The sequence below is a fragment of the Bidens hawaiensis genome, unplaced genomic scaffold (assembly GCF_021521415.1).
Source record: "Bidens hawaiensis isolate Kalapana, Puna unplaced genomic scaffold, B.hawaiensis_p1.1 tig00021034_1, whole genome shotgun sequence".
Classification (NCBI taxonomy): domain Eukaryota; kingdom Viridiplantae; phylum Streptophyta; class Magnoliopsida; order Asterales; family Asteraceae; genus Bidens; species Bidens hawaiensis.
Window position 1 is genome coordinate 93,612 of NW_027493253.1, and position 25,866 is coordinate 119,477.

At 39.7% G+C, this 25,866-nt stretch overlaps 1 protein-coding gene and 1 pseudogene across 2 annotated transcripts; both read right to left on the reverse strand.

Moving 5' to 3' along the window:
• Positions 1–12,611: 12,611 nt before the first annotated feature.
• Positions 12,612–18,014, reverse strand: LOC143562568 (putative protein phosphatase 2C 43). The gene is made up of 5 exons (XM_077050334.1): positions 17,898–18,014; positions 14,452–14,746; positions 13,787–14,148; positions 13,275–13,511; positions 12,612–12,842 (listed from the first exon to the last, which is right to left on the reverse strand). The coding sequence occupies exons 1-5, from the start codon at positions 18,012–18,014 to the stop codon at positions 12,612–12,614; spliced, it is 1,242 nt and encodes a 413-aa protein (XP_076906449.1).
• Positions 18,015–19,472: 1,458 nt separating this feature from the next.
• On the reverse strand, positions 19,473–23,739 carry LOC143562570 (delta(12) fatty acid desaturase FAD2 pseudogene; annotated as a pseudogene). Its single transcript, XR_013140509.1, has 2 exons — positions 23,632–23,739; positions 19,473–20,715 (listed from the first exon to the last, which is right to left on the reverse strand). The product of XR_013140509.1 is annotated as a delta(12) fatty acid desaturase FAD2 pseudogene (transcript).
• Positions 23,740–25,866: the final 2,127 nt, after the last annotated feature.

Here is a 25,866-nt window from a genome sequence, read left to right on the forward strand (position 1 = left end):
CAATCTGTGGTGTTTCAAATGAAATCATCCATCCCCTAGGTCAAATTCAGTTTGAACTAACTATGGGGGATGATGAGCACAAGCGAGCCGAAGTTGTCAACTTCTTGGTCTTGCCCACCACGTCATGCCACAATATGATCCTGGGTAGGGGAACGATTGCACAATTTAATGCTATACCGTCGCCAGCGCACGGCGCATTGGGGTTCCCTACACCAACGGGCGTAACATTTGTTTACCGCGATCATTTGTGCGCAGTGACAAGCACGCCGTGGGAAGGGAGAATGAAACTTCCAATGGCGGACAATGCGCCAGAGAAGTGGATTTTAAACCCAAAATTCCCAGAGCAAACGGTCACTATTGGCGCTACCATTTCAGACGAAACGAGATTGAGAATGAAAATGTTGCTCACAAAATACACGTCGGTCTTCGCGTGGCAACACTCCGATATGACTGGGGTCCCGCGAGACTTGGCGCAACATTCTCTTAACACGTTCAAGTCGGTGGAGCCAGTTGCTCAGAAAAAGAGAATCATAGGGGATGAAAAGGCGAAGGCCATGAATGAGCAAGTTGAGGACCTGTTGCGCGCAAACATCATCCGCCCGATCCGATACCAGACGTGGGTAGCCAATCCTGTGATGGTAAAGAAAAGCAACGGGTCATGGAGGATGTGTATTGACTTCAAGGACCTCAACAAAGCATGTCCGAAAGACTGTTACCCCCTCCCAAACATCGACGCAAAGGTGGACTCCGTGGCGCCATTCAAGCTCAAATGTTTCCTGGATGCCTACAAAGGCTACCACCAGATTCAAATGGCACCACAAGATGAAGACAAGACTGCCTTCAGAACCGACAATGGTGTTTTTTGTTACACAAAAATGCCCTTTGGTTTAAAGAATGCGGGCGCCACTTATCAGAGACTTATGGATTCGGTTTTCAGGGAACAAATCGGAAGAAATCTAGAAGTCTACGTTGATGATTTGGTGATCAAGAGCAGGGAGGAGAGACAAATGCTCAAAGACATCGAGGAAACTCTTCAGCGATTAACGGAAGTCAACATGAAGCTCAACCCGAGCAAATGTACTTTCGGCGCGGAAGAGGGGAAATTTCTTGGTGTAATGGTCACTAAGGATGGTTTCAAGGTGAACCCTGAAAAGGTGGAAGCCATCCTTGACATGCCTTCACCATCCACCATGAAGGAAGTTCAGAAGCTGAATGGTAGATTGGTGTCAATCAACAGGTTCCTAGCGAACCACGCCAGCAAATCTACTCCATTCGTTAACACTTTGAGGAACTGCTTGAAGAAGAGCCAATTCAAGTGGACGCCTGAGGCTGAGCAAGCTTTCAGTGAGATAAAAGAATGTCTCATAAAGCTGCCCGCGCTCACAGCTCCACTTCCTGGCGAAACCCTTACATTGTACTTGTCAGCTGGAGATCGCGCCATCGGCGCAGTATTATTGGTGGATCGCAAGGGGATCCAAACGCCAATATACTATGTGAGTCGGGTGCTGACAGACCCTGAGACGCGCTATTCCATCATGGAAAAGTTAGTTTTGTCACTAACACACGCGTCGCGCAAGCTTCATAGATACTTCAATGGTCATCCTATTGAAGTTCTGACAGGTTACAACATCCAGCAAGTCTTGCGACGCCCCGCGCTATCCGGAAGGCTGACAAAGTGGGCGCTGGAATTAGGTGAACACACGATCACCTATAAGCCCCGTCCAGCAATAAAGGGTCAAGTTTTAGCGGATTTCATCACGGAAATCCCAGAGGGAAAGATTGAAGAAGCTCAGCGCGAGGTAGAGCCTCCGCGAGCAAATGATGAAGAAGATGTTTGGAGGCTATTCACTGATGGAGCCTCCAACAGCGAAGGGTCCGGCGCAGGCCTCAAACTGGTGGACCCTGATAATCATGAATATACTTATGCTATTAGGTTGGACTTCAAGAGTACCAACAATGAGGCTGAGTATGAAGCCCTGCTGGCTGGTCTGCGCATTGCGCGCAAGTTTGGAGTTAAAAGGCTAGAGGCACATGTTGATTCTTACTTGGTAGCTGCACAGGTCAATGGCCTTTATGATGCCAAGGAAAACACCATGCCTCTATATCTAGAGCAGGCAAAAAAGCTCGTTGAGCAGTTTGACTTCTTCAAAATCATACACATCTCGCGCAGCGAAAACAAGTCCGCTGACGCGTTGAGTAAGATGGCATCAACTAATTTTGATCACTTTGGCAAAGATGTCAGGGTGGAAGTGATGAGCAACCCGTCAGTGCAAACTCAATCTGTCCTTGTAATTCATACAACCCCTTCATCCTGGATAACTCCAATAATGGAATTCCTGAAGGAGGGGAAGTTACCGGACGATCGCGCACAGGCGAGAAAGATAAGACACAAGGCGCAGAACTATGAACTACTTGATGGTACATTATATCGACGCTCTTATCTTGGACCGCTCATGAAATGCCTGGATGCTGAAGAAGCAAGTTATGTGATTAGGGAGATTCACGAAGGAATCTGCGGAATACACGCTGGCCCGCGCATGGTGGTTGCCAAGGCAATGAGCTCAGGCTACTATTGGCCAGGCATGTACTTGGATGCGCTAAAAGAAATCCAAAAATGCAAGGCATGTCAGAGCTACGCGCCAAACACCATGCGGCCAAAGAACAACTTGATTCCAGTGACCTCCGCATGGCCTTTCCACAAATGGGCCATTGATATTGTGGGGCCCCTGCCGCAAGCGCAAGGGCGAGTGAAATTTTTGGTAGTGGCGGTAGACTATTTCACAAAATGGGTTGAGGCCAAGCCACTAGCAAAAATCACAGCTGAGGCGATGAAGCAATTTATCTGGAGCCACATCATTTGCCGTTTTGGCCTTCCTATGGAAATTGTGAGCGACAATGGCAAACAATTCACTGACAGGAAGATATCCAGCTGGCTCAAAGAATTGCACATCAACCAAATCTTCACTTCGGTCTACCACCCTCAGGGGAATGGCCAAGTGGAGCGCGCGAATCAAAGTTTGTTAAATGGGCTGAAGAAAAGGTTGGAGGGAGAATCCCATTCTTGGGTCGAAGAGTTACCTAATGTCCTGTGGGCGCACAGGACATTAAGCAAAACTAGCAATGGCGAATCCCCGTTCAGCCTAACCTATGGGACAGAGGCTATGATCCCAGCAGAAATTGGATGCCTATCCCATAGGGTACTCATGATGAGCAAGACTAATAACGAGCGCGAAAGAAGATTGGACCTCAACTTGCTTGAAGGGCGCAGAGAAGCGGCTATCATCAATGAAGCCAAATACAAGAAAAAGCTGGAAAAATATTATAATCAGCGCGTTAAAGAGTGCCACTTCAAGAAAAATGATTTTGTCCTTCGAAACAATGAAGCTAGCCGCGCAATACCCCCAGGAAAAATGTCCCCCAATTGGGAAGGACCTTATCAAATCTCAGAAGAATTGGGGAAAGGCGCGTACACTTTAAAAGATTTGAAGGGAAAAAAGATACCGCGCGCGTGGAACGCAGCACAGCTTAGAAAATGCTTCATGTAAAAATTCAAATATGTAATCAAGGCTTTTAAGCCATCATGAATGATGATTCGCGCTATCTTTCAATATTTGTTCTATTACCTTTGCATACATGTTTCACACTTCCTTTATTAATTTGGAGCAATATGACAACACTATATTGACTTCAAAACAAAATAAAACGAAGTAAAACATACATGCGCGAGCCTTAGCTCAAACGCGTTAACGAGTCTTAACTCTAAAACCTCAGGGCCTTAGCCCAAACCTACGAGCCTTAGCTCAAACACGTTAACGAGTCTTAACTCTAAAAACGTCAGGGCCTTAGCCCAAAACAAAGAGCCTTAGCTCAAAACACTCACAAACATCCATCTTACTTCCCGCGCAGCCTGATCATAAAAATCCCTAAACACAACTAAGGCAAAGTACATGCCAAATCATAGTTGTTAAGGTCTCAGGTCGAGGTCGCGCGCGGAATCATAGTGGATATCTGAGTAACACATGCTGACATGTAATGGCTAAAACTCATAATTCCATGTAAAAAACGCGCGACAACGACGCGCAAAAAAGGAATAGTGAAAAGTCATCGCGCATGTCAGCATAAACAAGATACTGCGAAACCACTTACAAAATAGGACTATGGTTAAGTAAATAATTTCCTTACAACCTTGTTCTTATTTTAACGTGCAAGCATATCTTATATCTATACAAGCAAACATGAAGAGATGAATGGAAATGCGCAAGATGTGAAAAAGGGAAAACAAATTTCATTCCATAGCATTGAAATTTACAAGTGTGATGAGTTACAAATTACAAGTATAACAAAAAACAAAAAAAAAAAAATTTAGAAAGATGAAGGGCTTCTCAAGTCTCCACGTCGACGTCAGCCACTTCATCACCCTCATCATCTCCCGCAGCATCTTGCGCGGCCCGCTCCTCATCTCCGAACTGACCATAGTCAAGTTCTTCCTCCTCAATGGAGTCTTTTATCACGACGGTGTCAGGAGCAGATTCTTTCGCCGCGCCAGAGCCGCTGGCAGGGGCAACATCCCCCGCGCCACCATCATCGCCACCAGCCCTCTCGCATTCATCGAGCAACTTCTTTAGCGCGCCGAGGTCGGGCTGGTCAGCAAGCGCAGCTATCTGCAAATCATTAGAAAAGTATTGAGTACAAAACACTTGGAAAATTAATCAAGAAAAACTCATTAAGGTCAAGGTACCTGCATAAGGATGGGGATGGGAGTATTCATATACTTCTCCCCCACCGCGGCCATGTCCGCGCAGGCCGCGTCGCTCTTGTAAGGGCACTCGGATGGGTTCTTCTTCAACATGCCATATTCATACCCATCCGTAAACCCTTCAGCTCGACCCACCAAGCGCGCGGCAGCATTGCAGTCCATCACAAGGGCCTGAAACTCGGCAGAATATTTCATCGCCAAAGCGCAACGAGTCATGCCCTGTGACACCAGCCATTGGCGATCCTGCGCGAGGCCAGCAACAGACGTCTCGAGGGCAGGAACCTGGGAGTTTAATAACTCAACAGTTTCCTTGGTCTTTTTTAGCTCCTCTTTATCAGACGCTGCTGCCGCCAAAATTTTTCCTTTCTCCGCCTGCGCAGCATCAAGTGCTTCCTGGCTAGACGCTGCCGTCGCCAAGGCCTCATCTCTATCGGCCTGCGCGGCCGCCAACTCCTTCTTCAGGCGCACAACCTCACTCTCCAGTGATGATTTCTCAGTGATACTCTGGACGATAGCTTGGTCACGCGCCTCCGCCTGCTGTTCCAAGACACGCACTCTCCGCGCGTACTTGGCAACTTCGGCCTCCGCCACCTGCTGCTTCTCCCGCGCAGCTTGGAGCTCATGCCCGCGCTTAATAAAGGCAGTGTTGGCACTTGCTCGGTTTTCTCTGAGCTCCGCCTGGAGTTTCTCAGCTCGTGCGCGAGCATCAGAAAGGTTCCAGGCAGCCACCTTAGCCTCTTGCTGGGCTGCCACAAGAGCATCGCGTACTTTAATATAATCACGATGAAGCTCTTGGGAGGCAGCAAAGAAAGCTGACCCAGCGAAAATATAGTCATTCAGCAAGTCCGCGCGGGTGCGCTCCTCCTGATACCTCCTTTCAGTAGGAGGCACGGCATGAGCCCAGAAGTCCTCGCATACGCCCATGGATTGGAAGGAACTGTCTTCATTAATATTCCATCTCGGGCGGTAAACGTGGTCACCTTCCTGCAAAACACAATAAATGTTCTAAGTCATAAAACATACTTATATGGAGGTACGCGCAGCGGAGCAACAAATTAAAACATACCTGCGGGGATGAAGCAGAAAAGTCAGCGCCAGCCCCACCAGAAGTCTGCGCTGCGAAGTCTTGTGGCATCGCAGGGCTGGCGCGGTCTCCCAAGGAGTCTTCAGCTTGAGCCTCCTCATCCTCCTCATCTTCTTCAATAGGCCTCTTCTCCTGCGACCTGGAGGGCTCCAAACCAGTCTTGCGGGGAGGGCTGCGTGTAGGAGGAGGCGAGGGAGGTCTCGACGCCGCCAGTTCGGCGCGCAATACGGCTTCCTGCTCTTTGGTAATCCCAATAAGGGGAGACTCAGCACTAGCAGGAGCAGGGGCAGAACCAGCGGCGCCGGCAACGGCGCCAGGAGTGTCACCAGCAGCTTGTACGCCAGCTATAACTCCTATGAACAAAGCAACAACAAAAAATGGTTTATGACTTGATCAAAACAAAAAATTCAGAAGACAAATGCGCAAACATACCTTGGCGCAATTCTGTTCGCGCGGCGAACATCGCCATAAAGTTCATTCTACCCTTTTCTGAGGGTAGAACAGGGGACTTCGAAGCAGCCCCCGGCGCAGCCTCAGCACCTTGTTGCGCCTGCGGCTGATCTGCTACCGTCGCCGGTCCTGCAAACATTCAAATGCGAAAAGATTTAATAATCATTCAATCAGGATCGCCCTGATTGAACCATTATGGGTAAGCAAAGTATACCTGTCGCAGGCGCGGCACTGCATCTCTCTTCAGCCGCGCGAAGGGAGGAGGTCACGCCACCATGCCTCAAGTGGACAGGAGGTCTGCCCACTCTCACAGGCAGGGAAGCTAAAGAAACCTTGGTGGTAAACACCTGGGTTTCCTCAGGTCCCTTCGTTTGAGCATGGGGATGAGCGACAGGGGTGTCATCTTTCTTCTGTTTCTTACTGCCCCCTGCGCCAGATTTCCCCTTAGCTTTGCGCTTTAGTAGGGGCGCCTCCTCTTCCTCCTCCTCCTCCTCTTCCGCGAGCTCCAGCTCGTAGTTTTCAAGCGCATCTGCAAATACAAGCAACAGAACTGTTAATAAACTTTGGTATTCTAAAGGAATAAGCATAAGTGCGAAGGCTTACCAGGCGCGTCGCTATCAAAGTCAAATTCCAGATCCACAGGGATGAACATGTCATCGAAGCGATCTGGGAAACCAACCTCCCCAGCGCCAAGCGCGACGGAGCCACCCTCCACTTGATCATCATAAGCGGCGTGGATATAATCCTTGGTGACTGCGCAAAAACAAGTCAAGTGATATCAGCAAAAAGAATTATGTTCGCGCAGAAAAACAAATAAAGCAATGAAATAAACTTACACAACCCGTCGACTTGGATAACGGGCTCAAGCGCGCTGTCGGCCCACAGCTTACTCATGCCGACCCCCACCAGCGCCTCCTCGCGAATTTTCTTGGCGGGGGATGGTTCGGCGGTCAGTTTCTTAACCCAGGCGCCGGTTGGGTTCTTAATAACATCCGCATCCGCGGGCGCAGAATCGATCGCGCGCATCGTCATGCGGATGGGGATTACACCAGCCCTGATGTAGAAGAATCTCTCAGACCAGTCATGAAGGCTCTTGAATGACACGGTGCTGCACTTAACCTTCTGACTGCGAGGAATAAAGGAGATCCAAGAATCTTGGATCTTAGGCTTGTAAAAAAATTGAAAGCGCCGAGGGGTGGGCTCCTCGCGCTGTGATTTGCACATGAACTCGAAATGAGTCATGCGCACAAGTCTAAACGGATGGACTTGGGATATATGTATCCCAAAAAACCGTAACACCGCGCCTACAAACCTTGTCATCGGAAGACGAAGGTTGCAGTGGGTGAAAAAATGGGTGTACAGTGAAATATAGCCGGAAGGCGGGTCCGCCGCCGTTTGCCCGGCCACAGGCAACATGCAGCCAAACACAGGGAGAAAACCATGTGACGAGATGAGGCTGTCGAGATCGGCCTGCCTCAATTTGCAGGGGATTTCATTCCACCTTTTCGTGGCCTTGGTCCTCCCTACTTCCTCCGATGTGGTTTCAACAACCCTATTCCCCTTGCCCTTTTGCTTCAATGTCGACATCACCACAGATTTCACACGACGTCTTCGAGAGGCAATAGAGGTGATTGAGGGGTTAGAGGAGTCTGAGCTATCAGACATACAATAATAACAGCAACAGATAACAGGGTATTCGGAAGCAATAACCAGAAAATCGGAATAATAGAAGCTTTGGAGTACACAACAATGAAGATGAAGAAAATTTTTTTCCTAAGGGCCTGCTTTTATAGGCCCAGGAGAGAGAAAAGTGGCAACTGATCGGATTTCACGCGCCCCCACTCGCAGGTGTAAGCCAACGAGGGCGCGGCACGTGTCCCTAACACTGTTGAGGGGACATAAAAACGTAACGGAACTGTCACGGAGCAGACACGCGCCCCCACTCGCAGGTGCAAACCAATGCTAGCGCGACACGTGTTCCAGACAGCTGTGCGAGGGGACATGAAAGGCAACTGTAGCACCTCGAGCACACGAAACGTCTGACACGTTTACGGCGCACGTCACCACCAACCAACCACGTGTTTGGACCCTTCGTTTCAACCAAATGGATAGAACTTCGCGCAACGATGGAAACAACCAAGAAAACGACAAAACCCCATTAAAAAGACCAAATCAGTAAGTCTAATATCTATCTTACCGCGCTAGCGCGAGATAAGACACACATTAGACTGGGGGGGCTTGAAGAGGTATGTACCCGCCTCAGCACCGAGCAAGGCGGGTCAACCCACAAGATAAAGACATTATGAAGGCACAAAGCCAAAACCTATGCGCATGGCGCATACAAAACATGCTCAGGCATCATATGCCCAGGCACACATATGCTCGCGCATCACATATGCGCGCGGCGCATCAGCGCGCGGCGCATATCACATGCTCGTGCATATCACATCTGCGCATGAAATATCTGCGCGTGAGAATAAAGAGAAGACCTCGCGCATCCTCAGGATTGGCGCATATCACACATGCACATAATCGACCTCGTCCTTATCCCAATCAGGATTAGGGCAACCTAGATTGTGCACGTCAGGCAACCTTCCAGAAGGCATCTTTTTAAGGAGTAAGAATATGCTGATGTTGACAGCTGCCAAATGAAAGGTCGACAACTCAGCATGACACAGGTGCTACCACGCGATTACAACCAACGAGAAAGCGCCAGGTGTCCCAGAGGACACGTGGCGCAATGCGATTGGAGGAGGCCAACGAGGTTGAGCCCAATCAGTGGAAACCCTAGCACTATAAATACAGCATCAACTCCACTTTGATGGACACATTCATACTCAATCATTGACAGTTACAGGCAGTGATATCACATTCAATCATATTGAATTACATTCACTCACAGTCAGTTACATACAAACACATAGTCACACAATCATACAGTATTCAGCTATTAAGCAATACTCTCCAGATTCCCTTACTCTCACATTATTATCTTCTCCTACACATACTTATTCTCACGCCGGAGGGTTACCCCAAAGAGGACCCCTCTGTCCCTTTCTGAGGGGTAAGTTAACGGCGTTGTTCATTTTGTAGGTGGAAGAACACAGATCCAGAAGAACCATCGGTGAAATAGTACAATCAAAACCCGAGGAAAGTAGATCTGCTACCAGTGAGTAGATCCACGTTTCTTCACTATTTAAGTGCATGTACGTAGTTGTTTTGCATAAGGAATTAAGTTGCATTCCAAATATCATTGGTCTTTCTTTTCTAGAGCTCACGTACAAACTCTTGATTTGTTTTGTGTGTGTTATATTTGGGGCCTGAACCAACACGGTTACTTTTATTTATTTAGAGGATTTCAAGTATACCGGAAAACCCCATTTGCGTTTTATACCTTACTGCTATTAGTGCGCAAGGCGTTCAAACTTTTAGCAGTCCATCATAGACTCTTCGATTGGCATTCCATCTATTTCAAACTATATGGCTATTCTACTTATAAATTTTTATTTATTCTATTAATTCTACGAAGATTTCAAGTTTGTTCGATTCTACAAGTGAAAATGATAATGTTTCTTTATTCTAAAGGTTGTGTTTTTGGATCATGTTGGTTTTTTATTTACTTATTTATGTTACAAGTGAATATCATAAATTAACTTTAGCATTTAATTTATCTTCTTTTAGTTTTCTACGTCAACTACTTAAAGCCCATTCACCCAACCCGATAAGCGCGAAAGTACAACCTGAAGATAACCTTTACTGAAAGTATTATGGCGAAATCAATAATCGATATTTCAACGTTAAACAAAACAAGACCAAAATAATAGTTTACTTTCACTTTCCATACCAAAAAAAATTAAAGATAAAAATTTGCATGTCCACAAAAAACCCTTTTCTTGACATTAAGTATAGTATCCAATAACATAAAGCGTGACACATGTAATAAAAGTACTAAAAATAATAGCAACTATTCATAACACAAAATAATGAGAGAGATCATAAAAGGGATAGTTGTTTAAGTTAACTAAAGCTAATTTGGTTGCCTTGTTCATGCCTTCAATTACAAAGGATATGAAGGTGAAGATCAAGAAAGATGGTGGCGAAGGAATAATATTAATGTTAAGGTAATTGTATATTTGTATTTGTATGGAGGCGATTAAACTTTTAACCCTTTGGATGATAAATATGGTAAAATGATGTACGGTTTTATTTTATTTTAATATGTTAAGATATTTTTTATTAATCAATGTGTTTAAATTTGATAGTTCTCGTGATACGGTGTTGCAATAATTTGAATATTACTTGCATTCCAAGCAATAACATATTATTTGGCCACCAAAACTTTTAAAAACAAATTTTAAATTTTCAACCTTCAAACTTTAGCTATCTAGGTTTCATGTATTTACATTTTGGGCACGTGAATTTTAGAATTTCAACTTTATTCACAAAAGTTTTAATTTGATGGTGTCGTAACGAACCAGCTCAATACCAACCGAGTTACCGTCGTGTCCCTATCACAACGCGTCAGCTTAAAGCATCTATAGAGAGAGGGTAAGGATAATATCGGGCTTTCCAGCGAGGTAACTTGCATAGACGTTAAAGTTCATTTGTGAATCAAGTTTTATCCGTCGCAACGTGCGGGGACTTCAAATTGTTGGGTTTTAATATCCTTGTGTTACTACATTAAAAATTTAACTATTAAGACTTTAAACGAACAGAGACGCCCAATGAACCGTTCGGGAAAAATTTCTTTATGTTCGTCCGTTTAATAAATGAACGAACATGAACAAATAATTTTTTCGGTAAGCTTATCAAACGAACACGAGCGGAGGCCGCGCCCGTTAAATTATGTTCATGAACGTTCGTTCGCTTACGGTACAGTTACTTTCGTTTATGTTCGCCCGGTAACGTTCGTTTACATATATATCTTTTACTAGTATTATTTTGATTTAATTATGTTTATAATTACTATGTTAAGTTTTTATAATATACTAACTTTCGGATTTTTGGGTGATATTATGTTGATTTAGTGATTGTTATTCTCAAATTAGTATGTGTCCATTTATGTTTTGATGTCCATTAGTGTCCGTTACCGTTCATTTACAAAAATTAAAAAAAGGACACAGGAGAACAAGAACAAGCTTAATTCAAATGAAATTTATTCAATAAAGTGTTCATGAACCGTTCGTTTTTTAACAAAGGCTTAACAGACGAACATGGACAAAGTCTCGTCTGGTTCCCTTCGGTTCATTTACAGCCGTGTCAACTATTGTGATAAAAGTAATTATGCATAACTCATATATGGGTTAGGTTTCTTTAAGAACTCTTTTTAGCCATTAATTTATAAACTAATAAGGGTATAAATGTAATTAATCAGGAAGTTGAAGGTTTATATTGTAAATTAAAATTTAAAACTAATTCAATTAAATTAAAGTTCAAAAAAATCGTATATCCCTAATTTTACTCCTATACTTCTTATATATATTGAAGAACTTCATTCTTGTTTTCTTTTACATGTAACATGCAGTACATAATAATCAATCATATTATGTGAAATTTATACATTAATTACGGAAAAATAAGAAGAGGTACCATCAAGTGAAAAGGATGGCAAGGGGTCTTAGGCGTGCTGTTCATGATGGCATAACGATGGTTGTCGTATAATATAATCATATATATTCATATATTTCTATACTGTAGTTATTTAGCATAATTAAGTTTAGGGGTGTGCAAACGTGTGCGTGATCCGATTTGGACCCGTTTATCGGGACCAACGCTATTGTAAATAGTTGGGTCTAATCGTTTCGAGTCTCATTGGTCTCACGAATCTCGCGCGCCCGACCGTATTATATATGTAAAAAGTAAATGGTTAGACCCGCAAGATCCGAGCGGACTTGTTTACGGGTATTATTAGGACTCGGAACCGACCCTATTAAAAATAACCGGGTATGATCCCGGTCGGGTTTCATGGGTTTTTAACCGGTTTATACTCACCCCTAGTATTTAATAATTAAGTTGGTAAATGCTAGAGATTTTAATTAACCAAGTTGTCATGGGTTTTAATCCTATAACTGTATTTAAAAAAAATGTTTTAAAAAAATGTGGGAACCTAAAAGATATACAAGAATCCCATTGGTAAAGAGTATGAATATGAGATACATCCCAAAGCTCATTGTTTTATTATTATATTCATGTCATCAAACACATATCAATCCAATGATGAAAACAGCCACTTACTTACAATGTACTAAATCCCAATATCAAACAAAAGTAAACAAAACTCTCAAGTGTTTTATGTTCATGCCATCAAACGCAGCCCCTCACTTAGAGTGTGTTAAATCTCGATGGCGTGGTTGCTTGAGAAAAACCACGCATTGACAACTCAGCGACTTGTGCATTCGCTTGCAGCTGGTCAAAGAAAACGACAACCACTGTTATGTCGTCATGAATAGGACGCCTAAGACCTCCACCTATTCTCTTCACCTGCTGGTACCTCATCCTTCTTTTCCGACCACCTTCTTTTACTGCTGATTTAATCAGCCTTCGTGCAATACCCTGCACAAACAAGGTGTTAAACGGGCCGTTTCGGGTTATAAATATCTCAAACAGGTAAAGTCACAAGATGAAAACGGGTCAACTGGCCCAAAAGATTTTTACTGAAACGATATAACTTCTGTAAAAATATTTAAAACATTAACTAACTGTAAATAAAATATCTGAACAAAAAAGTGATCGGGTCAAACAAATTGACCCGACCCGTACCAAACTTACTACACGTGACAGTTTTAACCAACCCGTGCCAAAAAATGTTAACTTGACATATTTAACACACTAATTATTTCTTTTTAAAAAAATTGACAAAAAATGTTAAAACTTGACCCGTGCCAAAATGTTTGGCGTGTTTAAACTGAGCCAAACGGGTCAATGTCACTCAATTAAGCATAAATGGTTGAACTAATTGCAGCATGAAATAAAATAAAAACTTACTGATCTGGGATATCTGTGCACAAGCTTAACGACTTCTGCGTTCGTCAAATGTTCAAACAATCCATCCGAGGCAAACACAACAAACCTGTCAGCCGCTGTCAACACTCTACTGTACAATGCCGGCTTGTCTCCTATAACGGCCGTCACGAGAGGCTGAGGAAGGTGGAACCGCGGGAAATCCTCGCCAAGTGCAAATTCTGGCCTCTTCAAGTATGCATCTCCTATGCTTTTGGTAATCTAAGACAGCATGACAATAATAAAAAGATTATACATTTATATGACACAAGTTGTACAGGTGGCAAAATGGGCAGATGATACAAGTTGTGTAACGGGTCAGATGGGTGGTTTCGATTCGGTCGACCCGTCAACACCTTTTCATAATTTATAAACAATCAGAATATATTACATAAGATTATAAGTTTTGTCATTTCAAGAAATTTTAACATATAATTAAATGTACCAAAAACGCGACATCTAATCTAACAATTTAATTAAACAGTTAAAAAAAGAACCTGAATAATGCCTTTGACACGCCATGCGTCATTTCTCTTAATAACGATATTTGGGTCATCCGGATGAGCTCGCTTTAGCTCCCTTCTAACTCGTTTCACACTCACGTTGTGATCTTCGGTTATCTGTTCAGCTACAATCTCATTTGGGTTCCTTAAACGCCCGATAACAGCTCTCGAATCACCCATGTTAGCAACATATAACGTGCCTTGTGATATTATCCCGGCTACACAACAAGTACCAACTGATTGGATTAACGGTTGCACCCCAGCAGTTTCAGTAACCAATGCTAAAAATCCTTCCTCAGTTGCAGCAATAGCATCTCTTAAGGTGTTTTGTGATATTCCATGTTCAGCAATACCATCTATAAATTAATTACAACATTCAAAAATAAAAATCAGAATCCATAAGTTCAATAACAAAAGTCTTTTTTTAAGGTACTGTTCGGTTTTTTCGGTTTTTAAGACATGCAAAACCGTCAACGAACCGAAAATTTGGTTTTCGCGAAAACATAAAACCAAACTAAACCGTTGTTTTGGGCTGCGTTCGGTTATCGGTTTTCAGTACATGCTAAACCGAAACCAAAGAAAAAAAAACATTTTTTGCAAAAACATAAAACCAAACCATCATTTATGTGATTAACATAAAAGCAACAAAGATGACTCACCAATAACATGATTAAACAAATGATCACAGGTGAAATGTGCTGCTTGCCGGCCGCCATGACCATCATAGACACCGATAAACGTTGCTTGGTGACCCGTTTCCACTTGGCTGAAATCTTCAACAGCCGTATTTCCTTGCACAGCAGCAAATGAGTACTCACCGAACGCGTGCTGTTCCAAATCTCTAAACCAGAGCAGTGGATCGAGATCATTGGGAGGGTCCAGCTCAACATTCTTGTTCGAACGCAGTAAGTTTTTCACCCAAGTAAGCATCCTGCAGTACCTTCTTAATATCCACTGTAAAAAGTTTAACAAGAATATTAATAAAGTGCATAAAACTGAACAGTAACCAAAATAACTGAAAAACCTAAACAGTAGCAAAAACCGACAGTTTAGTCATGTGTTCTAAAAAACCCACAGTTTGGTTCGGTATGTCGTTAAAGTTAAACCCCAAAAAACGAAACGGGCCACAATAACCGAAACCAAACGGGCCAAATTACTATGATCAAATTTTATAGAGTTCATAACACGGACGGTAGTCAAAACCAAACCAAACCGAACCGAGTCATAATAACCGAAATGAACCACAAAATCCGAAACCGAATCCAATATCTTGGGCCAAAATTTTCAGCCCAAGAATTTGAAGCCCAATTATCAAAACCAAGAAAACCCAAAATCGGTTTTAGCCAAAACCCGACCCAAATCAATCCGTGCACACATTATGATCAATTTCATTAAGTTCATAAATCCGGAAACTAATTTAGAGGTCAAGAATCAATGATATATGAAACACATTATGGATTCAAGATTCCAATAAATATTAATATTAACAATCAATGCAACTGAAACACAATTAAAACCCTAACCCACATTAACACTAAATCAAGAAACCAAAAACCCACCAAATTTCACGTTTCAAATTCATAATAACGAACACAATTGATTACTAAATCAAAAACCCAAGAAACCCATTATATACAAGAGTAATTGACATTTAATTCGAACCAAATTGATCATAATTTATCAATTCATAAACACATTTACGCAAAATCAAGGACCCAAAAACCCACCAAATTTCACGTCTCAAATTTATAATTATGAACACAATTAGTTACTAAATCAAGAACCCATTAACCCCATCATTTCAAAGACTACAATTTATCACAAATTGACGGTTAATTCGAACCAAATTGATCAATTTCATAGCAGAGTAACAGAGCAATTACAGTTAATTGATTACTAAATCCAAATTCCAAGAAGCCCATTACTTGAAATGTATAAACAATCACAAATTAACGTTTAATTCGAACGAAATTGATCATAATTCAATATTTCAAGAACCCAAAAACCCAGCAATATGCACGTATCAAATTTATAATTACAAACACAATTAGTTACTAAATCAATAACCCAAGAAACCCAGTACTTCAAAGTGTATAAACAATCACAAATTGACTTTTAATTCGAACGAAATTGATCATAACTTCATACTTCAAGAACACAGCAAAATTCACGCTTCAAATTCATAATTACAAACGCAATTACTTACTAAATCAAAAACCCAGAAACTCCATTACTTCAAACAGTACAATTTATCACAAATTGACGTTTAATTCGAACGAAAATGATCATAATTGATAACAAAGAAACAGAGCACTTACATTATATTGAATTTGTTTCGTACAATTACGTAATCTCTGAACAGTGTTCAGAAGCTTTAACTGCGAACGATGTGTTCGAAGTTTGACGGCGGTGGAGAAAAGATGATCGGAGACGAAAGTGTTCGCCGGAGAATGAACAACGAATTAGCGACGGTTTAAAAGTGAGTAACGAATGAATGTGAGTGTGACACGTGGACTGGTGTCAGTTGTATTTAAATGTGAGTTCGTTTGAAAATAATAACAGAAAGTATAACAGAATTAGTTTGACTGATACCCTCAAGTCAAAATTATAATGTGTATGTGTCATGTGTGTATAGTGCATAAGCAATTGTAACTTTCCGGATAACAGGTTCGACACGACATGATAGATAAGATACGATTGTATGTGATTAGGGTGTGCGGAAAAACGAATTAGTTGACTCGTAACCAAATTAATCAATGAAAGTGAACCGATATAGCCGAGTCAATACCAAAAATAAATGTGTTGGTTAAATGATTTATAGAAAACCGATAACTGGGTTGGTTATGGTTAACAAGGTTTTCATACCCGCCAAACCAAACTGATTATATCTAATTTTTTTAATATTATATATTATATGTATTTTTTTAATGTTATGTAATATACTATTATCTATAAATGTTTAATAATATCTAATTATGTTGTTTTGAGCTGCTTTTAGCTAGAATCCAAATTCATAGTTAACTGACTCGTTATAACCTTTAAAACCAATTAACTGAAATGTCATAACCGATCGGTTATGGTTATAGTTATCTATTAACCAACATCTCGGTTATGGTAGTGGCTATGTTTTTGAGACAACATTGACCCAAACCGACTCAGGCACACCACTATTTGGGGTGCATACGATCGCGAATTGTACCAGTTTTTTCAACCACGAACCTTTTTGAAAACATGTCTCACGACATGACCTATTTAGGGACAGTAAAATGTTAAGTTTATAGTCAATGTGTTTTTAAATGTGTTCGCATGTTTAAGACACGAAATTGGTTAAGCACAAACTCAGACTTGTTTAACTCCGTGTCGTGTTAAGAGGTCCGTATGAGAAGTTGTTCAACCCTAACGATATGGAAGTGTTTACGTGGTTAAACGAGAGCTCACATGGAGAAAAGAGAATGTAGAAATGTTAGAGCATCCAAATTAACATCGGGTATCCATTTATTGCTTGCAAAATGATAATGTAAGTTACATGGATAACTTACAAAATAACAATGTACTTCATTTTCTTTAATGTAATTTATTTTAATTGTTGATAGCCATGTCTAGTTAACTACTATTCACCTTGAGGTTAGTCTAGTCTATGGCACGTCGTTGCCTAACACTAGCTTACACCTCATTTGTAAAATGTCAATCGAGACCCAAGCAATATAGACCTATAAGCCTTACATGGTGTATTAATTAATAAGGTTTTGGTCAATCGTCTCAAGGGTGTTATCAGTAATTTATATTCCATGGAGTTTGCCTTCTTCGTCGGGCGAAGTTTTTGTGTGGATACGACGGTGTAATAAGAAAGGCATGTTATTTAAGGTTGATATCGACAAAGTTTATGATTCACTTAATTGCGAGGGTTTAAGAGAATTAACTCTCAAATTGTTTGGTTCGTAGAATTTGTTGGAATTGAAATTTTAATTCCATTGTTGATTTTTTTTTTGTTAGTAAAGAAATTGGAATTGTTTATGAAATCCTTTAAATTCTTATAACTAAAGGAACCAAGTAAAATCATTGGAATCTCAACCTAGTCCGTTGACCTGAACTAGCCACTCAGGACCTCCAAAGTTTCGACCCGGCCCGCCGAAGACTGGCACGTCGCAACGTTTTGACCTGACCCAGCCCCGCCACCGATCCGCAACGTTTCAGCATTTGGGTTCGGGTCAGGTCGTAACATTGTGGATGGTTGGTAGGCCAGGGCGGGTCGTTGGTGTGGGGTCGGGGTGATTGTTTCCAATTCATTGGCAAACCAAACAAATCAAGAATGGAAATGGGAGTCCAATTCAAACAAATTCTCACTCCCTTTGGAATATTTAAATTTTAAATCCAATTCCTTCGGTTTCAATTCCTAAGCAAATTCCAATTCTAATCCCAAAACATTCAGCAAACCAAATGCACCCTAAGGTTGTTGACACACAAAAACAAACTAAATTTGATTGATTCATTGTTATACTTTTTCCATTAGATTATCCATGTAATGTCAAGCCCGTTATTTTATACCATCACAACATTTAAAAAAAGAAAGTTATCCTTGTAAGTTGTAATATAAGTATATAACATATGTAAGCTACCAATGCATACATTATGCATGATGACTAGATGAGCATGAGTGAGATGTTAATTGGTATGGATGATCCATGTGTATAACTTATGAGTTTACTTAATTATTTCAAAGGTTGTTGTATTATAGAAAGTTAACTAGATATTCAAAAAAAGTCAACTTCATATGAAAAGTGGTTAAAGATTAAACAATCCAATTAGTGGTTAAATGTTACAATTTCATATTTTTGCCTTTTTGGGTTAAGAACGTTTCAGGCTATGGTGTTGGGATTGTAGCTGAGCTTGTAGTGGATTGGGCGGGCTAGTAGTGGGTTAAAGCTATTCGACAAAGAGATGGGCTCGTTGCTAGCAAGAAGTGTTGTGGCCCAAAGAGTGCGGCCTATTTGAAGGCCCGAAAGTACAGGGTCGGGCGGTCGGCTCCAAAGCGATTGAAAAAAATCAGGGACTCGGGGCAACTTTGGTAAACGATACTGTTTTTGGTCCTATGATAATATGATTAATGGGTCACAAATCCCACAACCGACAATCTCAAAGCTCAAATTATCTAAAGTACAATTTTTATAGAATTCGCGAGCCTTGGAAATTAGGGGCCTAAAGCCCTTGCGTAATTTGTGTTTTTATTTAATACTATTTATTATAGCATGTTATGGTAGAGCAAAGTTTGCAGGATTGTTGAATCCTTATTCTCAACACTATGATATCTATGGGAACACCTACAACAATCTTCATACAGTTTTATGTGGCTCGAGTCTATTTAAACTAAATCCAAACCCGAAAGTTTGTTCAAACACGAACTTCAAACAAAAGTTGGAATGGTAATGAAAATGAACAGAAATGAGAATAGGCTTGAAAATGAACCGAGCAAACACGTAAGGGGCTTTTTCATGTCCATTCATTTGCCTTGAAGAAAACACAAATGAACAAACAAAACAAGTGTTTATGTTCATTTGTTCAACTAAACTAACAAAATCTTCATTCAGTTCGTTTATTAAGATTTATGCTAAAAAACAAGCAGAAAAACAACACTAAGACTATATGTAAACCCCTTAAAAGACAAAGAAGAATAATAGTTAAAGTTCAACACTTATTATAACTCCATGCCCATCTTAAACGACACAACACAAACCAAACATAACCTAACACTCCTTTGACGAATCATATGTTATTACGGTACCAATAAACACCATCCTTAACCTCCTCGTCTTTGTCAACATAAATGCATTCCTTAGTTTCTCTATACATCGCCTTAAAAATTGAAGTCCCGTCGAACTGATAGTAATCACCCAAGATCGGTTTAATCGCCTTGGTGGCTTCCATTGCGTGATAATGAGGCATTGTCGAGAACAAATGGTGTGTCACGTGAGTATCGGTTATGTTATGGAACACCTTGTTTAGGATCCCATAGTCACGGTCAATGGTGGCTAGAGCCCCACGGAGCCAGTCCCATTCGGTTGAGTCGTAGTGAGGTAGTGATGGGTGAGTGTGTTGTAAGAATGTGATTAGGACGAGAAACCCGTTCACCACGAGCAACGGGCCAGCGTACATGGTCAACACCCACACGAGCCCTTTGGTCATTGCGAGACGGAAGAGGATGTAAAACACTGCTAAAATACCCGCGTCAGAGATAAATATTTGGGCCCGTTCACGGTTAGAGTAAATCGGGCTGTTTGGGTCAAAATGGCACGCGAAGCGATCATAGTACCGGCCCGAAACGTTGAACATGAGGTACAAGGGCCAGCCGAGGGTTAGGGTTACAAGTAGGGTGAAGATTCGGCCTGGTGGGTTGTTTAGGAATCTAGCGGTTGACCGTACGCCTGACTTTAGTTTCGGGACGAAAACTTCATCGTGCTCGATCGATCCCGTGTTCGAGTGGTGGCGACGGTGGCTATATTTCCATGAAAAGTAGGGTACGAGTAGGGCCGAGTGTAGAACAAGGCCCACGGTGTCATCGAGCCATTGGTAGTCACTAAACGCGTGATGACCGCACTCGTGGGCTATGACCCAAACCCCGGTTAAGACACAACCTTGACAGGCCCAGTAAAGGGGCCACGCCACGTAAGCAAGCGGGCTAGGGAGGAGCGGGAAATAATTATTGGCGATGTAATAAAATATGGAGGCAATGGTGAGGTCATACACGACGTAGGAGAACGAACGAAGGACCGATCTGTTGAAACAATGGGGCGGGATGGCTTTTTTGACGTCTCCAACCGTGAACGGGGGTTTTTGGTATGGAACCCTTTCGATTGGTTTCGAGTCGGGTGTGGTTTCACCGTTAACCGGGTTCGACATTCGCCCACCTGCACCCATGGTTCAGTTACCTGCAAAGAGATCAAAAAATGAATATTACTTTCAAGTGTGAATTGCTGTGAGGATCAAACTTTATAAACCAAAGATTTTTTATTTATGGGTTTTTAAAGAGATCCAAATGGGACCATTTGGTAAGGAAAAGGACTGGTCTTAATTATCAATAAGGCAGGTCATGTGCTTATTTCAACTTGACAAAATATGTTTCTGAACAAGTGACAGTGAAGTTCTTAAATCATTAGTCATTGTTTCTTAACAAAATATTTTAAAAACAACAACTTCAATATGTGGGTACCCTATAATAAAATAATTAAATAAGCACTGCCAATTATTAAAACTAAAGCGTGGGCACAAGCAAGTAAGCAAAACACCGGATCTGAATCTAAGTATACATGTATTAAAATTATTATCTATGCAAAGAAAGATGACAAAATAATATCTATGCAAAAAGACAGACACCAAACACTTATTTAATAATTTAGATACAGTTTTCTCAAAAAGTGACGTGTTTTTTATGTATTGAAAATACATCAACTAGGCAAAATTCAATGGTTTGTATTCTTCAAATAAAAAACCACTAACATGTTAGCATTCCAATTTTGACCACAATTATCTAATAAAGTAAATGCAAATATTATCACATAGAGTAGTGTTTTACTTTCTTAAAACACTTCAAATATAATATAATAATTTAATTTTACAACTTGATACAATCAAACACGGATTCACATCTTTCTGTCGTTAGAACCACTTGTGTCCTAGCTCAACTAGAATCAAGCTTGACTCGTTTTGATTTACGAGAGTTCAAACTCGACCTGTTTCAAGCTCTTTTCTAAAGCCCAACACGTGAGTTGTTTTTTTTTTCAAACTCGAAATCATTTTTAAATATTGAGAAAAACCTTAAACAAACGTAAGTTCGGCCTGCACTCAAGCACAGTACCTTAAACGAACCAGAGTTTGGCTCAAACTCGACTGTGCACCGTAAAACTAATATATAAAAGTCTAAAAAAGCTTAAAACCTCAAACTTTACTATTAAAGAAATTAAGAATATACTGCATATATCCAAAATAAAAGGAGGAAACTAGGAAACTCATATGATAGCAACATTATTTGATTGGACGGGATCGATGCAGGCATATGCCAAAACCGAGACAGTTGATAAAGGCATATTTACAACTTGGTTCATAAAAGTACAATAAATATGTAGTTGAAAAATAAACAAATAAAATAATACAAGATATTTACTAAGTTGCCAGAGTTAGGTAAGGCACATGAGGCTGAAGAAAAAGACACCAGATTATTTTAAAAAGAAAACAAATGTCACATGTGTGGTGCATAAAAGTCTTGTCAAAATATAATAAAAGCATTTCCTCTTTGGCAAAGTTGCAACTTTCTTTTCTGGTATAACTTGTGACATTGATTTTGTATATCACAAAATTCAACTATTAATTGTTATATTTGTTTTAGGACATGTGAGTTGAAAAAAAATCATCAATGAGTGTAAAGACCAAGTTTGAAAAAAATGAGATAGAAATTTCTAAATCAATAAAAATACGTTTTTATCGGGCTTTTCTAATCAAAATTGATTTATTTTACGTATCAAATCCTCTTTCAAGCTTAACTTGTTCATTAATATAGAATTTTCTGCAGCTTAAAAGCCACTCCAGCAATAATAAGCCAGTTAGGTATTAGTGTATTACTTGAAAAGTTAGAAACAGATCAGTGACCTTTAATTGATAAAACTTTACCAAACTGTAAAACAATTATGTGTCAGTTATTGTCTTATTGAGCTAAAATAGATATTGAGTGAAGCAAACGTCTTTTAAATCCACAACCATTATAAAATGTTGAAAATAGAACTCTGATATAGACGTCTCAATATCATCGTAAATGTCTTGTAATATACAAAATTGACCCGTTTACCCGAGATAGATAAAAAACATGAAAGAGTTGAAACACGTAAAATATACTATTAATTCCGTAAACATTTAAGGAAAAAACATGTATTTTAGGACATTTGTTATGATACGCGAACATTGGTAAATACCTATTATAACATGATTATAAAGTTGAAACACGTATATACTATTATTTTTGTAACTTTTTTTTAAGAAAATCAAACACTTTATCAAAGAAAAAAGCTAAACAAAAGTAAAGTTTACAAAAATGAAACGAAACGGTTCCAATGTATGCTTAGATTGCTTATAGTCATCAAATCAAACACTTGCATCACGTAAGTAAAACAAAAGTAACGCAAAAAATTCACATCAAATCTCCAAAACATAAGCAAATTCCATCAGGGATGAGATCAGTACCGTACTACAAATACAACACCTATCGAACCGACTTTTTCAAACTAGAATTGACTGGTATAAATAACATTAAAATGCCAAAACCAAACGTAACCAATAGTTAAAAATATGAAAATCAAGTACCGGTACCGTTTCCAAAAATACCAATGCCTACGTAACCTATTGTTTCAGTTTTTTTCAGTAAAAACCATCCCTACATTCCACCTAAATCAACCTTAGAAACAATTAAACTCAAAACCTTTAGATCTATCAAATACATCATCTTCTAAACAAAATTAAAACCTAAAACCTAACAAATTCAATCACAAATCACAGCATTCATTCATTCAAATTGAGTTATTAACTTATACGTATACAGTAAACTCCAGATCTATTAAACACATCATCTTCTCAACGAACACAGTCACAAATCACAGCATTCAGTACTCAAATTCAACACCTCACACACACACGTATAACCTAAACACCAGATCTATTCAACATATCGACTATGCAGCTAATCGCAGACCTAAAATCAACAAATACGTTCAAAAACCACAACATTCATATAATAATAATAATAATAATAATATATAAAAAAATCGATTATTATTGAAATCAAATGAGAAGATAACTACCTGACGGAAGCAGTTAGCGACGAGTAGATCGGAAGTGCAAGATGGCCGTGTGGCTAAGTGAACGGCCGGCCTGGTCCTGGTGTATGCAGGCTCAAGAGGTCCGGTTTATATAAGCTTTATAGCCAATAAGGTTCGTCTTAATGTGTGTGCTTGAGTCTCAATGGTCCAATATTAGGCCCACAGAATCAAATTATATATTTATTCCGACCACTATATAAATATTAATAATCAGGTATTATATTTCTTTCAAGTGTTTATGTGTGTAGTAATGTGAAAATAGTTTGAACGTATAGATATTTTTAAAAGTTGTAACGGAAATGGATCTTGTTTGACTGTGAATCAAGTGTTATTCAGGTGTTAATTTTATAAGTTTATGGCGTGATTACGGTAAAACTAAGGGTGTGTACGATTCAGTTTGGTTATTAAGCTCAACCAAATTAGTCATTCGGTTTTCGGTTAGCCGGTTCGGTTATTCAGGTATTTTTTTTTGTAGATGCATAAATACATGAAGTAAAGGTCTAGTATAAAATATTGGTATAAAACATGAAATACATGAAATGAATGTATAAAAACTATAAATATATGAAAAATATTAATGGTTCGGTTTGGTTAATTTTGGTGAACCGATTTTCAGGTAATTCGGTTATTGGTTAATTCCAGTTCGTTTTCGTAGGTTTTTGATTCGGTCGACATTATAGTAATGTGGAATAGTTGAATGTCTAGATATAATGTACAATAAATATTTTGAAAAGTTATAACGGAAATAGATCTTATTTGACTGTGAATCAAGTATAAACTTTATGGCTTTGATTCAGTCGTTAACTTTATAACTTTATGGTTTGATTACTGTAAAAAAGAATTACATTCTTTCATCACACATATCATGATCTGAGACATGGATACGGATGTACTTGCGCCTTTTTGGGTAACATATCAACAAAGTCTAAATATCTAATTGTTTGAAAACCCTTTTACGACGATTCAAAGAGGGGACGAAGTTGCACATTACCGAAGAGGGTGGTGAGAATGGTAGTTTGCAAGTATATAGAAAAAACTATGAGAAAAGTAAACAAGGAAAAAAAGGATCATGATTATATTAGAATAAAGATTAAAAGTATAATATCAAAAAAAACTTGTTGGTCTTATTTGTCACCAACATTCCTATAATACAACTTAAAATCATCCCATCTATGTATTTTGTTCATCCTATAAAAATCTCCTACTTCTCTATCGGTTTAATCAAAAAGATATATTGTCTCTCTTCTTTTAGTTACAAGAAAATACACAGACACCCTAAAATTTTATCTTAAATGATTGGTGTTAAACATGGAAAATGCTCTAAGTCTCTAATGTAGTGTTAAAGTCACCAATTGTAAGCACATTGCATTTTTATTACATTAATCCTTTATTTGAATTGTTTTAGAAAACTATAGAAAATATAAAAAAAAATATCATATTATTAAAAATTACTATTAAGAAGTGAATCAATAGTTCCCAAAAACTATTCTCGCATTCCTTTAATAATTAATATAGTTTTTTAACAAAACTTAAATCACCATTGGTTTCGTAGCTTAGTGGTAGTCTGGTTATTTCTTCACGAAGATGTCGTTTATTCTAGCCTCGTTGTCTTTATCAAGAGGGGGGTTTACCATGTTGTTTGGGTGTCCGTCTATAGGAAGTTTCGAGTCAAGCTTGAAGCGAATAACCATGATGGTTAAATTCCCGTTATATGTAGACTCGGAAAAACGCTATTAGAAAAAACAAAAAAATAATCAATAAATATATTTGATTTTTTTTTTTTGAATGTTAAAGCTTTCCTCCTACTATTTACATTATACCACCATTGCCAGGAATCGAACCCTGGACCTCTCACCCAAAGGCCAAAGCCTTTACCATCCCACCAAAGTGGAGATGGCATAAATATATTTGATGAATTGGAGTTTTGTGGGCTGTCATGAATCCACGTGGGGACAAGTAACTCGTGGTAGTCGTTTTTTTCTTTTAATTTCAATCTTTTAGTCATTTTCTTATTCCACTTTTGCCTTTGATTTGTTCCATTAAATACGTTTGAACTAAATCATGACCGTTGCATTTGTGACGATGTCAATGGACGGTCTTGATTTGGACGGAGGGGGCGAAGATATCTAGGATCTAACATAGTAACATAGAATGATTGTTAAGACACTTTTGAGTTGATTTTGAATTAACATTTTAACCTTGGATTATAATAAGTTA